General features: G+C 42.2%; 1 protein-coding gene across 2 annotated transcripts in view; it reads right to left on the bottom strand.

Annotated features, from left to right (window-relative positions):
• The window catches only part of prmt7 (protein arginine methyltransferase 7), a 68,799-nt gene that overhangs the window by 30,486 nt on the left and 20,257 nt on the right, over positions 1-18,056 (bottom strand). For both annotated transcript variants that reach the window (XM_061919989.1, XM_061919990.1), the window contains 6 exons: positions 16,528-16,757; positions 16,280-16,460; positions 16,075-16,202; positions 3,681-3,819; positions 3,534-3,617; positions 3,386-3,433 (listed from right to left, as the gene is read on the bottom strand). In XM_061919989.1, coding sequence (XP_061775973.1) covers positions 3,386-3,433; positions 3,534-3,617; positions 3,681-3,819; positions 16,075-16,202; positions 16,280-16,460; positions 16,528-16,757 — 810 coding nt within the window. The remainder of the gene's footprint in view (positions 1-3,385; positions 3,434-3,533; positions 3,618-3,680; positions 3,820-16,074; positions 16,203-16,279; positions 16,461-16,527; positions 16,758-18,056) is intronic.

The raw sequence follows: 18,056 nt of genomic DNA, 5'->3' as shown, positions 1-18,056 counted from the left end.
GCAGAGACCTAAACGCCTTGACTGCAACTAGGAATTATGTCCATAAAAGTTATGAACAGAATCGGTGACAAAGGGCAGCCTTGGCGGAGTACAACCCTCACTGGAAACGTCTCCGACTTACATACTGCCGGCAATGCGGACCAGGCTCTGCCACTGATCGTACAGGGAGCGGACCGCCACAATCAGACAGTCCGTTACCCCATACTCTTTAAGCACTGCCCACAGGACTTCCCGAGGGACACGGTCGAATGCCTTCTCCAAGTCCACAAAGCACATGTAGACTGGTTGGGCAAACTCCCATGCACCCTTAAGGACCCTCCCGAGAGTATAGATCTGGTCCACAGTTCTGCGACCAGGACGAAAACCACACTGTTCCTCCTGAATTGAGGTTTGACAATCTGGCATAGCCTCCTCTCCAGTACACCTGAATAGACCTTACCGGGAAGGCTGAGGAGTGGGATCCCACAGTAGTTGGAACACACCCTCGGGTTCCCCTTCTTAAAGAGAGGAACCACCAACCCAGCCTCGATGTCCACGCGATGCTGCAGTCTTGTCAACCAAGACAGCCCCACAGCATCCAGAGCCTCAAGGAACTCCGGGCGGTTCTCATCCACCCCCGGGGCCTTGCCACCGAGAAGCTTTTTAACTACCTCAGCAACCTCAGCCCCAGAAATACAAGGGCCCACCACAGATTCCCCAAGCACCGCTTCCTCATAGGAAGATGTGTTGGTGGGATTGAGGAGGTCTTTGAAGTATTCCCTCCACCGATCCACAACATCCGCAGTCGAAGTCAGCAAAACACCATCCGCACCATACACGGTGTTGAAAGTGCACTGCTTACCCTTCCTGAGGCGGCGGATGGTAGTCCAGAATCGCTTTGAAGACCTCCGGAAGACGTTTTCCATGGCTTCTCCGAACATCTCCCATGTCCAAGTTTTTGCCTCCGCAACCGTGAAGCCGCACACCGCTTGGCTTGTCGGTATCTGTCCGCTGCCTCCGGAGTCCCACGAGCCAAAAGAACCCGATAGGACTCTTTCTTCAGCTTGACGGCATCCCCCACCGTCGGTGTCCACCAACAGGCTCTGGGATTACCGCCACGACAGGCACCAACCACCTTGCGGCAACAAGTCAAATCAGCCGCCTGGACAATAGAGGTGCGGAACATGGTCCACTCTTGACTCAATGTCCAGCACTTCCCTCGTGACATGTTCAAAGTTCTTCCGGAGGTGGGAATTGAAACTCTCTCTGAGAGGAGACTCTGCTAGGCGTTCCCAGCAGACCTTCACAATGTGTTTGGGTCTGCCAGGTTTGTCCGGCATCATCCTCCACCATCGCAGCCAACTCACCACCAGGTGGTGATCGGTAGAAAACTCTGCCCCTCTCTTTACCCGAGTGTCCAAAACATGAGGCCGCAACTCCGATGACACAACTACAAAGTCGATCATGGAACTGCGGCCTAGGGTGTCCTGGTGCCACGTGCACATATGAATTCCACATTTTCCGGGACAAACTTTTGGATTTGAAATGAATGGACAATTTTCTAAATGACCAACTTTTTTAATCAATTCAAACCACTACCAACAGTTTTGAAAGTTCCAAAAATGTCGCTTTTTCTCGGAAATCCCAGTTTTCAATACCAATTATTTTTTCTTTCGACTGCAGTTTTCACATTTTTCTACTGAGTTCAACCATTCCATCATCAAAACTCATTACTTATTTAGAACATTCGGGCAATGTATATTTTATGTCTGAAGAATCCCTGGAATTTTCCCTTTTCCATTACACTTATTCATATGCTAACGTTAGCATTGTCACTAATTTTGCAGGTATGCCCTGGTGTGTGAATTCTTGTCTATCTGTGTTGACTCTGCTCAAGTGCAGCTAAAATAGGCTCCCCGAGAGGGACAAGCAGTAGCAAATGGATGTATAGACAGACACCTCAGTCAAAGTTTTTGGTCCTTGAGACATTATAACTGTTAGCACTCTAACATTAGCATGCTAACATTTCTAGCTCATTTTACAGGTATACACCTCAGAATATTACATTTTGGTACTTGACACTTTATAACTGTTAGCATTGCAAGCATTTCTAGCAAATTTTGCATTCACATGCCTAAGAGTCATACATTTTGGTATTTGAAGCATGTCTACTGTTTGCATGCTAACGTGATCATGCTAGCTTTTGTAGCTCAGTTCGCAGGTATACAAATTCTGTATAATATACCATCCATCCATCCATCATCTTCCGCTTATCCGAGGTCGGGTCACGGTGGCAGCAGCTAAGCAGGGAAGCCCAGACTTCCCTCTCCCCAGCCACTTTGTCTAGCTCTTCCCAGGGGATCCCGAGGCATTCCCAGGCCAGCCGGGAGACATAGTCTTCCCAACGTGTCCTGGGTCTTCCCCGTGGCCTCCTACCGGTTGGACGTGCCCTAAACAACTCCCTAGGGAGGCGTTCGGGTGGCATCCTGACCAGATGCCCGAGCCACCTCATCTGGCTCCTCTCGATGTGGAGGAGCAACGGCTTTACTTTGAGTTCCTCCCGGATGACAGAGCTTCTCACCCTATCTCTAAGGGAGAGCCCCGCCACACGGCGGAAGAAACTCATTTCCGCCGCTTGTACCCATGATCTTATCCTTTCGGTCATGACCCAAAGCTCATGACCATAGGTGAGGATGAGAACGTAGATTGACCGGTAAATTGAGAGCTTTGCCTTCCGGCTCAGCTCCTTCTTCACCACAACGGATCAATACAACGTCCGCATTACTGAAGACGCCGCACCGATCCGCCTGTCGATCTCACGATCCACTCTTCCCCCACTTGTGAACAAGACTCCTAGGTACTTGAACTCCTCCACTTGGGGCAGGATCTGCTCCCCAACCCGGAGATGGCACTCCACCCTTTTCCAGGCGAGAACCATGGACTCGGACTTGGAGGTGCTGATTCTCATTCCGGTCGCTTCACACTCGGCTGCGAACCGATCCAGTGAGAGCTGAAGATCCCGGCCAGATGAAGCCATCAGGACCACGTCATCTGCAAAAAGCAGAGACCTAATCCCGCGGCCACCAAACCGGAACCCCTCAACACTTTGACTGCGCCTAGAAATTCTGTCCATAAAAGTTATGAACAGAATCGGTGACAAAGGACAGCCTTGGCGGAGTCCAACCCTCACTGGAAACGTGTCCGACTTACTGCCAGCAATGCGGACCAAGCTCTGGCACTGATCGTACAGGGAGCGGACCGCTACAATAGGAATAAAATAAGTATAATATACATTTTACTTAATGTTTTTGTTCTGTTAAGTGAACCCACCAAAAATTATAAGGGTTTAAATGTACAACATGAACATGGGGTCAAATAATTGTTGGACCCAGTGTCCGGTGTTTACCTGCTCAATAACCTGTTTGGACATTCTTGAGTTTTCCAAACTGAAGACCTGAGACGATTTGAACCGAAAAGAGGAGATTGTGTCAATCAAGGATTGATAATGAGCTGACTGTGTAAACACGAAGGGAAACATGATCACACCAGTGTACCTTCTTGGCTCCTAGCACATGTGCAAACACGGGAAGAAGACTTGCGTCACTCACTCCGAGACAAACACTGTCCTCCTTCAGAACCTGCAAGCAGCACAGCAGTCAAAGCAGTTGTAGCCGATATGATCAGTCCAGTTTAATTCTTACACTCCGCAGTGCGCTGACGTAGCTCTCTGTGCGAACTTTGTCGTTAAGTTCACCAAACCGTGGTCGAGTCCAAACCAGGTGGGCCTGACATACACAACACGGCCGCGAGAGAAGCAGGTCGCCCTGAGGATGCGGTTGGCTGAGAAAAACAATATGCAGAAATTATGACATCTGTTTATAACCAATCACCTTTCAGGGCTTCATAAATGTAAATTATTCAGAATAAACCCAAAATTTACATTAAAAAATGCAACAAAGTAGGGCTGGGTGATATGGCCTTTTTTAATATCGCAATATTTTTAGGCCATATCGCGATACACCATATATATCGCACTATTTTGCCTTAGCCTTGAATGAACACTTGATGCATATAATCACACCAGTATGATGATTCTATGTGTCTACATTAAACATTCTTGTTCATACTGCATTAATATATGCTCATTTTAAACTTTCATGCAGAGAGGGAAATCACAACTAAGTCAATTGACAAAAACTGTATTTATCAAACAGTTATTAAGCAGTGGCACAAACATTCATGTCATTTCAAAAGAGAAAGTGCAAGATTGTCAGAGATATTTTAAAACAAGCTATTAGTGCACTTTTGTGCATGATGTCACTAAGATGACATATCAAAACAACACTAAATTAAAGCACACTTTTTGTCCAGAACGCCACTACAATAGTTTAAAACAAATAAAATGCACTTTTGTGCATGATTAGATAGTACTTTATTTGTTCCTTCAGGAAAATTTAAATTTTCAGCACAATCCCATTCTAGATCAGACAAACGTTACAGGGAGACAGAACTGGATCGCTGACGGGTCTGCCAGCTTCCAGCGCCCCTTACAAAAAAAGGTGAGATACAGGTAAACAAGTGGGGGGAATGGGAGAAAAAAATGTAAGATTAAAATAAAATAAAAAAATCGGTCTAAGCTTGGGTCCTGGAGAGGGGGTCCAGACTGAGGCAAAGGGAAAAAACAACAACAACTCATAGCCATAGTACACATCCCTCTTACATTGTGCTTAAATTCTAAGATGGCGGCGCCCGGACGGGCTGCGTCCTCGCGGAGCTCCTGCTAAAGATGAAACATTTGGCAGAAATACCGGACAATTCCACAGACTTTATGGCTGGCTCACATCGTGGTCACTCCGTGATCACGTACGACCGCCAGACACTTCTGGATGTGGACATATCGGGCCGTTTTGGACTGATAGACGCGTGCGTGCTAAACATGCTAACTAGCATGGGAATACGTCGGCGGCTACATCCAGCGGCCTGTGAAGCAGGGGAGTATAGTAGCAGCGGGGGCCGTCTACGGAGCAGACGCCAGCGGTGTGATCGGAAACGCGGATGTCGAGCGGGGCTAAAAACAAAGCAGAAGGCTAATCCCCACAGAACACCACTTCCCTCCATCCTGCAGCCAGATTTAAATGGAAAATGCGAGACCACTGGTCTAGGTAAGGAGTCAGTTAAATTAGAACACGTTTTTTCTGCTTTGAGTGTTTCAGAGTTGGACATGTGTTTTACTGAGGTGGCTAACTATGATGCGTGCAGTTTATCAAAGCAACAAACAAACAATCGGAAAATCCCCGTTACTGAGGTGGCTAACCATGATGCGTGCAGTTTATCAAAGCAACAAACAAACAATCGGAAAATTCCTGTCGTATCAATTCCTAGATATGGTCGTAACTATACTAAATGCGCTGGGCATAATAAACACAACATTATTAATATTGCTACTACGGATAATTTGATCAAAAACTCCCTAAAACAGCCCACTACCTATAATATAGGTTTTTTAAACATAAGATCATTGTCTCCCAAAACGTTATTAGTTAATGATATTATCAGAGACAACAATCTTAACGTCATCGGTCTCAGCGAAACCTGGCTTAAACCAAACGACTTTTTTGCGCTAAATGAGGCATGTCCTCCTAACTTTACACATGCGCATATTGCCCGTCCGCTTAAAAGGGGTGGGGGGGGTCGCACTAATATACAACGAAAACTTTAACCTTAGTCCTAACATAAATAATAAATATAAATCGTTTGAGGTGCTTACTATGAAGTCTGTCACACCGCTGCCTCTACAGCTGGCTGTTATCTACCGCCCCCCAGGGCCCTATTCGGACTTTATCAATGAATTCTCAGAGTTTGTTGCTTATCTAGTGACACACGCCGATAATATAATCATAATGGGGGACTTTAATATCCATATGAATACCCCATCGGACCCACCGTGCGTAGCGCTCCAGACTGTAATTGATAGCTGTGGTCTCACACAAATAATAAATGAACCCACGCATCGCAACGGTAATACGATAGACCTAGTGCTTGTCAGGGGTATCACCGTCTCCAAAGTTACGATACTCCCGTATACTAAAGTATTGTCCGATCATTACCTTATAAAATTCGAGGTTCAGACGCATGTTCGTCAAACTAATAATAATAATAACTGCTATAGCAGCCGCAACATTAATACGGCCACAACGACAACTCTTGCTGACCTACTGCCCTCGGTTATGGCACCATTCCCAAAGTATGTGGGCTCTATTGATAACCTCACTAACAACTTTAACGACACCCTGCGCGAAACCATTGATAACATAGCACCGCTAAAGTTAAAAAAGGCTCCAAAAAAGCGCACCCCGTGGTTTACAGAAGAAACTAGAGCTCAGAAATTATTATGTAGAAATCTGGAACGCAAATGGCGCACGACTAAACTTGAGGTGCACCATCAAGCATGGAGTGATGGTTTGATAACTTATAAACGCATGCTTACCTTAGCTAAAGCTAAATATTACTCAAATCTCATCCACCGTAATAAAAACGATCCTAAATTTTTGTTTAGTACGGTAGCATCGCTAACCCAACAAGGGACCCCTTCCAGTAGCTCAACCCACTCAGCTGATGACTTTATGCAATTCTTTAGTAAGAAAATTGAAGTCATTAGAAAGGAGATTAAAGACAATGCGTCCCAGCTACAACGGGGTTCTATTAACACTGATACGATGGTATATACGGCGGATACTGCCCTCCAAAATAGTTTCTCTCGTTTTGAGGAAATAACATTAGAGGAATTGTTACAACGTGTAAATGGAATAAAACAGACAACATGCTTACTTGACCCTCTTCCTGGGAAACTGATCAAGGAGCTCTTTGTATTATTAGGTCCATCAGTGCTAAATATTATAAACTTATCACTCTCCTCGGGCAGTGTTCCCCTAGCATTCAAAAAAGCGGTTATTCATCCTCTTCTTAAAAGACCTAACCTCGATCCTGACCTCATGGTAAACTACCGACCGGTGTCTCACCTTCCCTTTATTTCAAAAATCCTTGAAAAAATTGTTGCGGAGCAGTTAAATGAACACTTAGCGTCTAACAATCTATGTGAAACCTTTCAATCCGGTTTCAGGGCAAATCACTCCACGGAGAAAGCCCTCGCAAAAATGACTAATGATCTATTGCTAACGATGGATTCTGATGCGTCATCTATGTTGCTGCTCCTCGATCTTAGCGCTGCTTTCGATACCGTCGATCATAATATTTTATTAGAACGTATCAAAACACGAATTGGTATGTCAGACTTAGCCCTGTCTTGGTTTAACTCTTATCTTACTGATAGGATGCAGTGTGTCTCCCATAACAATGTGACCTCGGACTACGTTAAGGTAACGTGTGGAGTTCCCCAGGGTTCGGTCCTTGGCCCTGCACTCTTCAGCATCTACATGCTGCCGCTAGGTGACATTATACGCAAATACGGTGTTAGCTTTCACTGTTATGCTGATGACACCCAACTCTACATGCCCCTAAAGCTGACCAACACGCCGGATTGTAGTCAGCTGGAGGCGTGTCTTAATGAAATTAAACAATGGATGTCCGCTAACTTTTTGCAACTTAATGCCAAAAAAACGGAAATGCTGATTATCGGTCCTGCTAGACATCGAACTCTATTTAATAATACAACTCTAACATTTGACAACCAAACAATTAAACAAGGCGACACGGTAAAGAATCTGGGTATTATCTTCGACCCAACTCTCTCCTTTGAGGCACACATTAAAAGCGTTACTAAAACGGCCTTCTTTCATCTCCGTAATATCGCTAAAATTCGCTCCATTCTGTCCACTAAAGACGCTGAGATCATTATCCATGCGTTTGTTACGTCTCGCCTCGATTACTGTAACGTATTATTTTCGGGTCTCCCCATGTCTAGCATTAAAAGATTACAGTTGGTACAAAATGCGGCTGCTAGACTTTTGACAAGAACAAGAAAGTCTGATCACATTACGCCTGTACTGGCTCACCTGCACTGGCTTCCTGTGCACTTAAGATGTGACTTTAAGGTTTTACTACTTACGTATAAAATACTACACGGTCTAGCTCCATCCTATCTTGCCGATTGTATTGTACCATATGTCCCGGCAAGAAATCTGCGTTCAAAGGACTCCGGCTTGTTAGTGATTCCCAAAGCCCAAAAAAAGTCTGCGGGCTATAGGGCGTTTTCCGTTCGGGCTCCAGTACTCTGGAATGCCCTCCCGGTAACAGTTCGAGATGCCACCTCAGTAGAAGCATTTAAGTCTCACCTTAAAACTCATTTGTATACTCTAGCCTTTAAATAGACTCCCTTTTTAGACCAGTTGATCTGCTGTTTCTTTTCTTTTCTTTTTCTTCTATGTCCCACTCTCCCCTGTGGAGGGGGTCCGGTCCGATCCGGTGGCCATGTACTGCTTGCCTGTGTATCGGCTGGGGACATCTCTGCGCTGCTTATCCGCCTCCGCTTGGGATGGTTTCCTGCTGGCTCCGCTGTGAACGGGACTCTCGCTGCTGTGTTGGATCCGCTTTGGACTGGACTCTCGCGACTGTGTTGGATCCATTATGGATTGAACTTTCACAGTATCATGTTAGACCCGCTCGACATCCATTGCTTTCCTCCTCTCTAAGGTTCTCATAGTCATTATTGTCACCGACGTCCCACTGGGTCATTATTGTCACCGATGTCCCACTGGGTGTGAGTTTTCCTTGCCCTTATGTGGGCCTACCGAGGATGTCGTGGTGGTTTGTGCAGCCCTTTGAGACACTAGTGATTTAGGGCTATATAAGTAAACATTGATTGATTGATGTGTGTAATAGGGAAACATCAAACATCAAAGACCACAAAGGACATGAAAGACATTAAAGCAGCAGATACAACCAGCCACTTCTATATACAGCTATGAGGGATAGGTTGATTGGCAACACTAAATTGGCCCTAGTGTGTGAATGTGAGTGTGAATGTTGTCTGTCTATCTGTGTTGGCCCTGCGATGAGGTGGCGACTTGTCCAGGGTGTACCCCGCCTTCCGCCCGATTGTAGCTGAGATAGGCGCCAGCGCCCCCCGCGACCCCGAAAGGGAATAAGCGGTAGTAAATGGATGGATGGATGGATAAAAAGTAAAAAAAACATATACACTGTGGTGATGTCACACAAGATATTTCAATAAGTGTCAAATAAAAATGTGCTGCATAATAGGAAATGTTGTTGACAATTTTTTTCATACGGTGTTGAACTGGAAATGTTTGCCTTGGCATTTTGATGGTGTGGTCGTGAGATGTTGAAATGCAGAGTAAGCACTTTTCATTCTCTAACAGGTGACTTTTCAAATGATGCTACATATTAGCAGTGCAGTCCATTCAAAGTTCTCACTGATGGAAGGAGGTTTTGGCTCAAAATCTCACGATACATGGCCCCATTCATTCTTTCCTTAACACGGATCAATCGTCCTGTCCCCTTAGCAGAAAAACAGCCCCAAAAGATGATGTTTCCACCCCCATGCTTCACAGTAGATATGGTGTTCTTGGGATGCAACTCGGTATTCTTCTTCTTCCAAACACGAGTTGAGTTTATACCAAAATGGATACATGGATGATACAGCAGAGGATTGGGAGAATGTCATGTGGTCAGATGAAACCAAAATAGAACTTTTTGGTATGAACTCAACTCGTCGTGTTTGGAGGAAGAAGAATACTGAGTTGCATCCCAAGAACACCTTACCTACTGTTAAGCATGGGGGTGGAAACATCATGCTTTGGGGCTGTTTTTCTGCTAAGGGGACAGGACGATTGATCCGTGTTAAGGAAAGAATGAATGGGGCCATGTATCGTGAGATTTTGAGCCAAAACCTCCTTCCATCAGTGAGAACTTTGAATGGTTGACCAAATACTTATTTTCCACCACAATTTACAAATAAATTCTTTAAAATTCCTACAATGTGAATTCCTGGATTTTTTTTTCACATTCTGTCTCTCACAGTTGAAGTGTACCTATGATGAAAATTACAGACCTCTGTCATCATTTTAAGTGGGAGAACTTGCACAATCAGTGGCTGAATAAATACTTTTTTGCCCCATTGTACGGTTGTCTTTTTGACATATTCCCACTTGAAGCCAAACCACCGCCAGATGATGAACCCCCTGCTGTTTTCTTAGGAATTAGTTCTTCCTTCATTTGTTACCAGATTCGCACCTTTCTCCCGTATGACCACTAGCACGGCTCCGTTAGCATCATAGCTAACGTAACCCATGATGCTACCTCTCCAGGGGCGTATATGTATGTGACGTATGTAAGAAGGTGCGCTTGCTGTCTGTGAGAAGGAGAGACAACAAAGAGTGGGAAGAGCCTATAGTGTAATGCCAGCATCTAAAAGCAACTGCGTGAGAACATATAACCGAATATCACAATATAGTCATTTTCTATATCGCACAGAGACAAACCCGCGATATATCGAGTATATCGCCCAGCCCTACAACAAAGCACATTAAAGTCTGGTTTATGTCGACAATGTAGACCAATTCATCAAGTCCTGGTCCACGGCATTCTCATTATTACCAAAACAGTGACCACTTAAGTTGGCAAACCACTTGTGTCAACATAAAACGTGAGAGTCAAAAATTGTCTGTTTAGGTCAACATGTGTTGTATTATTAACTTTATTATAACTAAGCAGCAACATAACTACAGTCTAATTAATATGGCTATTAACACATACAGTATGATTAATCACCAAACATTATCACATGAATCATGTATACACAAACACAGATTAATCACACAATTTATTTTGACTGTACATGCTCCTTTACCTTAACTCTAACTGAAAGGTGTGTCGTTATACGATCAGTGATCAAGTCATTGCATAAGTCAGTGAAAAGACGGACTGGAGTGATCACTGGGTAATGTCACCCCAAAATAAACCCTGATGGTACTTAAACTCTGAGCAAGTTTTGAGCAAATAAATGACGTGTATTCAAATGAAACTTTTTTTTCCTTTGTGACATTCTGAAAATAAAAATGCATGTGTCAATATATTGGTTTGTAAGTTAATTTCAATCATGCAAGTAATTTACTGTGAACAATCATGATGAATCAACCATGAAGTGTGATTATTCGGATTAATAAGAATATAGTTTGACAACACTACAAGTTTATTAACACAACATTAAAAACCTGCACATAGTGAGTTCAGTGCAAAGAACGGTTAAAAATAAAGGCATGAAGGGCACGAGCCTCAAACAGAATTTGGATGTGAATAATGTGGCTAACATTCAAATGCGCTAAGCTCATTTTGTATCTGGTGTGTGTGGATACATTTTACCTGATGTTTTGTGATTTTTTTTTTCAAACACATTGCTAATAAACAAGGATTAGTTTTTATTTAGGCATGACAAGATGACATTCGCAAATCTCCATTGCATTCCTTACCCCACAATAAGATGAGCGTAAACACTAAACAGGGCAACCGCTTTTATTGTCAGTTGCTGTATAAACTTGGAGAAAAGATTAAGCATGAGAAGCTGACCTGAAATTATTGGAACAAATAATATAAATAATATAAGAAAATTAAGTTTTTTTTTTTATAGTTTTACTGCCGAGTACACCACATATAAATTAGTGTGTGCTTACCAGAGGTGGGTAGTAACGCGCTACATTTACTCCGTTACATCTACTTGAGTAACTTGAGGGATGAATTGTACTTCTAAGAGTAGTTTTAATGCAAGATACCTTTACTTTTACTTAAATATATTTATAGAGAAGAAACGCTACTTTTACTCCGCTCCATTTATCTACAGTCAGCTCGCTACTCGCTACTGATTTTTATCCATCTGTTAATGCACGCTTTGTTTGTTTTGGTTGTCAGACAGACATTCAAAGTAGGATCCATCGCATGCATACGTTTCACCAATCAAATGCAGTCACTGGTGACGTTTGACTCCGTTTCACCAATCAAACAGAGCCAGGCGGTCACATGACTAACTGCACACTATTTATTTTTTTATAAACCTTTAATTATAAATTTCAACATTTACAAACAGTTGAAAATAATAATCAAAGTACAAAAGCAGTACAAAACAGTATAAAAACCGTACAAAACAGCGCCAGGGGGTTGTAAATTCAAAGTAACTAAAATAGAATGCAAAAAATATATATATATAACATAAACAAAGTGCATAGCCATAGGCTCACTCAATCTCAGTAAATAACTTAAATTTGGAACACAGCATTATCGTTTTCACACAGCTTTTTGGTTGTTAGAGGTAGAGTGTTTTAATGTAAAGTTCTAAATCTGTTTTAAAGGCACAAAAAAACAGGTCGGTTATTGAGAAACTTACATTTATGAATATAAAACTTAGCCAATAGTATTAAGTTAAGTTAAAGTTAAAGTACCAATGATTGTCACACACACACTAGGTGTGGCGAAATTATTCTCTGCATTTGACCCATCACTCTTGACCACCCCCTGGCAGCGGTGGGCAGCAGTGGGCAGCAGCGGTGCCCCGCCCGGGAATCATTTTTGGTGATTTAACCCCCAATTCTCCCGTTCAAATGCAAAACCTAGTAACTCACTTCTAGCTGATTTTGAGAAAACAAAGGAAAACCAATCTATCTTCATGCTGTCTTACAAAGATCTACAAAGTCATCAAACATACAGATGTTTTCTTGAGCTTTCATTTTCTTGCCAATTGAGCCATGGATTGACTCTGCTCTTATGAACTTTCTGCAGATATTTTATCACAATCTCGGGTGGGCCCCATTCTGCGTTTGCACATCGGGCAAGAGCCGTGTATAGCGTCCAGTTTTTATTTTGACCTCCACAGTTATCTGCCCAAAAGAGTATGCAAGGGGAAGAATCTAGAACAATACATTTAATGAAAGTGCTTGCAACATCCTGGGCCAATCTTCCAAATATCCCCTCGTGCCGTAATATCACATAATCAGGTTGACCGTCGGCCCCAATTCGTGCAAATGTCTCATTAAAGACAATAAGGCGACTGACAAAGAAGCTTCGACTGGTCCCTTGAGATACTACGTTTTTCTGTTGTATCTACGCGGTTATGTGGTAGTTGCTAGGTCCTGCCATGCGCGTAACAGCTTACTTACGGAACAAATTACAATATCGCATGCACTAATGTAAAGCGTATCACCTAGGAACTCCAAAACTTATCAGCTCAGTTTTGACCAAAATTGAGTTACTGGGTTTTGCCTTTGGACGGGAGAATTCCAACCCTTATTGCTGAGTGCCAAGCAGGGAGGTAGTGGGTCCCATTTTTATAGTCTTTGGTATGACTCGGCCGGGGTTTGAACTCACGAGCTACCGATCTCAGGGCGGACACTCTAACCACTAGGCCACTGAGTAGGCATAACGAGGTTGCAAAGGTAAAATTCATTTTCACATTTTTTTTTCAAAACAGTGTAAAACCAAATACAGTATATATCATTTAATATGTATTATTGGTTTAGCTGCTTAAGAGATAATCCTGGCTCTGAATTTGTTCATTGCTATTTTTATGTTTTTGTGCATTACTTGTTGCCGTCATCATTAAACGAACGGGTTACTCATCAGTTACTCAGTACTGGAGTAGTTTTTTCACAACATACTTTTTACTTTTACTCAAGTAAATATTTGGGTGACTACTCCTTACTTTTACTTGAGTAATACATCTCTAAAGTAACAGTACTCTTACTTGAGTACAATTTCTGGCTACTCTACCCACTTCTGGTGTTACTGTATGCAATAGTATGTTTTCAATACTAAACACCTCATAGTGATCTCCTTTAATTGTGGCATTTCAGCATTTTTTGACACGGACTTATCACGGATTGTTGACTTTTACATTATAATTCCATTCACTTTCACCGCCATGTTTACAAACGCTTCCCTCCTTGATGGTTGCACAGCTGGGTACTAAACACTTTATATGTCTCCATCCACTGCTTTCAGCCGTGCATTAAATTGATCGTTCAGGAGACACATGTCAACATGTTTCACCATGTACTGGGTTAACGCATGCGCAGTGTTTATGGGCGGGATATTGGGTAAACGCATGTGCAGTGTTTATGGGCGGGAAGGGAAGGGGAGAGTGAGTGTTTCCAGTTTTTCTCTGTGCAGCAGTGCATTGAAATTTGTGAACCAGGAGCGAGTGTTTCCGTTTTTTCCTCTGTGCAGCAGTGGATTAAAAGTTGTGAACCAGAATAGACGTTGTGTTTATTCACCTACATTTAACACACAAATTGTTGAACTTTTACTTACCCATCCTATGTTAAGTTTTCTCCACTGCTATGCTAACTAAGCTGTCAACAAACACACAAAATGTGGTGCAGGGGCCATTTAATCCCGAAGCTTGTAGCTTGTAGTTGTATTGGCCCCTTATTTTAAATTTAAAATCAAACAAAAAACCTCAGGAAAAATGTAAAAAAAAAAGAACAAAAGCAGAAATGTTATAAATGACCAATAACATTACTATAAACTTTGTCTAATAATGTGTATGACTTTTAAAACGTTAAGAGCGGAGATCTTGGTTGACAAATAGATGCTGTCATTCAGATATCAAAACAAATCGAAAAATACACATAATACTGCAAATCATGTTATTGTCAGATTAAAGTCTTGGTATTTACTGTATACAAAAACAGCATATATTTGGGTCGTGGCTATTTTCATTTGCTAAAGGGAAAGCGCATGAAAAATTTTGGGAACCACTGACCTTGAGGCAGTCCGCTACGAATACACCAGTTTACCCACCAAGTTTTTGAGTCTGCAACCAGACATGACGTCACATGCAACAAAGGTACAAAATGTGGTACTATTTGATTTTAGGTGAATCAGTTATCGGTAGTAGAGACGGAATTTGGTTGGTACTTTTAAAAGAATATGAAGAATTGGGTACCTGATGTAGGGCTGGCCGATATATCGATATACTCGATATATCGCGAGTTTGTCTCAGTGCGATATCGAAAATGACTATATCGTGATATTTGAGTATACGTTCTCACGCAGTTGCTTTTAGCTGCAGGCATTACACTGCATGCGTTTCCCACTCTTTCTTGTCTCCTCTTCTCACAGACAGCAAGCGCACGCTCTTAAATACAGTACATCACATACGTATACGCCCTTGCGGAGCAGAGAGGTAGCAGCATGGGTAAAGTTAGCTGTGAAGCTAGTGGTAATACGAGAGGAAGACGGTGCAAATCTGGTAACAAATGAAGGAAGAATTAATTCCCAAGAAAAACAGCAAGGGGTCCATCGTCTGGCGGTGGTTTGGCTTTTTAGTGGGAATATGTCGAACAGACAACTGCAATTTGTCAAGTATGCGGCAAAAGCGTCGCTACCAAAAAGTAGCATTACAGCTAATTTGTAGCATCATTTGAAAAGTCACCTGCTAGAGAATGAAGAGTGCTTACTCCGCATGTCAACATCTCTATTCGGTGCCACACGCCCACACCATCAAAATGCCATGGCAAACATTTCCAGATCAACACCGTATGAAAAAAATAGTCAACAACAAAAGGAGATAATGTCCGCAGTAACTTACCACAGAGCCAAAGACAAACACTATTTGATTTCCTATTATGCAGCTCATTTTTATTTGACACTTATTGAAATATCTTGTGTGACATCATGCACAAAAGTGCACTTTATTTGTTTTAAGCTATTGTAGTGGCGTTCTGTACAAAAAGTGTGCTTTAATTTAGTGTTGTTTTGATATGTCATCATGCACAAAAGTGCACTAATAGCTTGTTTTATAATGTCTCTGACAATCGTGCGCTTTCTGTTTTGAAATGACATGAATGTTAATAACTTAATAAATGTTTAATAAATACAGTTGACTTAGTTGTGATTTCCCTCTCTGCATGAACATTTAAAAGTAGCATATATTAATGCAGTATGAACAAGAATGTTTTAATGTAGACACATAGAATCATCATACTGCTGTGATTATATGTACCAAGTGTTAATTCAATGCTAAGGCAAAATATCGAGACATATATCGTGTATCGTGAAATGGCCAACAAATATTGAGATATTAAAAAAAGGCCATATCACCCAGCCTTAACCTGATGTATGGTAACGTACCTGGGGGACTGGAGTCTGTACCACAGACTGTAGTCATCGTGGCAGACAGTCAGCCTCAGTTCCTGTCCTTCAGTCACTTTGCTTTCTCCTGGCAGGAAATACACACTCTGCATCCAGTGGTCTCGCCACTAACACACAGAGTCACAGTCATAAACAGACACTGACAATGTAACAGACAATCCTTTTACTGGCTTTGTTTACTTACGGGAGCCATCTTTGCTTGTGGATATGTCCAGCTGGGGGCCATGGTGCACACAATTGTTCCACTGGGATCCATGTCCAGGTCCCACCAGGAGAGAACAACTTGAGCCTGACCGCTTGTCTGGGCCACAAACTGAGAGGTATAGGATTGGAGGGCACTGCTGACTGGCTTACTAAAATCCACACTGAAAAAAATGACAGCGTAAGAAACAACTGACATGTTTGGTGCAAGAAGAAAATAGTGCTTTTTACCTGAACATGGTGCATAGTGGACCCAATGGGGTGAAGCTGTGAGGTGACACCTGGCTTAGCTGGATGTCACACACGGAATGCGTGCCGCTGCATTGGCCCACAGCAGGCGGTGGACACAAGCGGGTACCCTCCACCTCTACTGGTTGCAACTGAGCCCAGCTCCATAAAAGCGGCGACTCCACTAACTGGGCATAAACAGTCGCTCGGTGGGGAATTGCCTCACAACCCTCCTATTGGAAGAAGGGACATTGGATTTATTATAAACCTAACACAATGTCTTCAGGCCTGGACTGGCTGAGTCACGTTGACATAAGCAGTTGTCTTCATTCTGTCACCAAAACCCAGTCGCTGTGTGCACGTTTTAGTAATGTGTAATTAGAAAGTAGTTATGTTGTTGTTTCACTTACATCAGGGGTGGGGAACCTATGGCTCTAGAGCCAGTTGTGACTCTTTTGATGACTGCATCTGGCTCTCAGATAAATCTTAGCTGACAATGCTTAACACGATAAGTAATGAATAATTCCGCTGGTAATCACAGTGTTAAAAATAACGTTCAAATTATAAAACATTCTCATGCATTTTAATCCAACCATCCGTTTTCTACCGCACCTGCTCAAGATGTCGCATTAATGGTAAGAAGTATTATATTTATTGTTGGTTAGCTTTGGAATAACAATGTTATTAAAAAGAATAGGAAACTTATTATACTCTAAAAATGTTGGTGTTACTTAAAAATTAATGCATTTAATTGTATTCAATGTTAAAAAATATTATGTGGCTCTCATGGAAATACATTTTGAAATATTTGGCTTTCATGGCTCTCTCAGTCAAAAAGGTTCCCGACCCCTGACTTACATGATAATATTGAAGTAATTCAATCTACAATACTTGTAAAACATAGACAAACCATTTTTCATTGAAAATACCAACATTTTGGTAACGGTACCAAAATTATTTCAGTAATTTTCGGTATTTTTCTAAAGAAAGGGGACCACAAAAAAATTGCATTAGTGGCTTTATTTCAACAAAAAATCTAACAGTACATTACAAATATGTTTCTAATTGCAAGTTTGTCCTTAAATAAAATAGTGAAGTGAAGTGAATTATATTTATATAGTGCTTTTTCTCTAGTGACTCAAAGCGCTTTACATAGTGAAACCCAATATCTAAGTTACATTTAAACCAGTGTGGGTGGCACTGGGAGCAGGTGACTGCAACGGCAGTGACTGGGATGTCGGAAGCAGGGATCGAACCTGCAACCCTGAAGTTGCTGGCACGGCCGCTCTACCAACCGAGCTATACCGCCTGAACATACAAGACAACTTGTCTTTTATTAGTAAGTAAGCAAACAAAGGCTCCTAATTTAGCTGCTGACAATAACATCTGGTGTCATTTATCATTCTATAATTTTGTCAAAATTATTAATGTAAAGTGGTAGAAAATTAATTATTAATCTACCTCTTCATTTACTGTTAATATCTGCTTACTTTTTCTTTTAACATATTCTATAAACTTCTGTTTTTGATATT

This window comes from Nerophis ophidion, linkage group LG14 (genome assembly GCF_033978795.1).
Source record: "Nerophis ophidion isolate RoL-2023_Sa linkage group LG14, RoL_Noph_v1.0, whole genome shotgun sequence".
In the NCBI taxonomy this organism is placed as follows: Eukaryota; Metazoa; Chordata; class Actinopteri; order Syngnathiformes; family Syngnathidae; genus Nerophis; species Nerophis ophidion.
The sequence above is the reverse complement of the archived record's forward strand: the minus strand, read 5'-3'. Positions and strand labels throughout refer to the sequence as shown.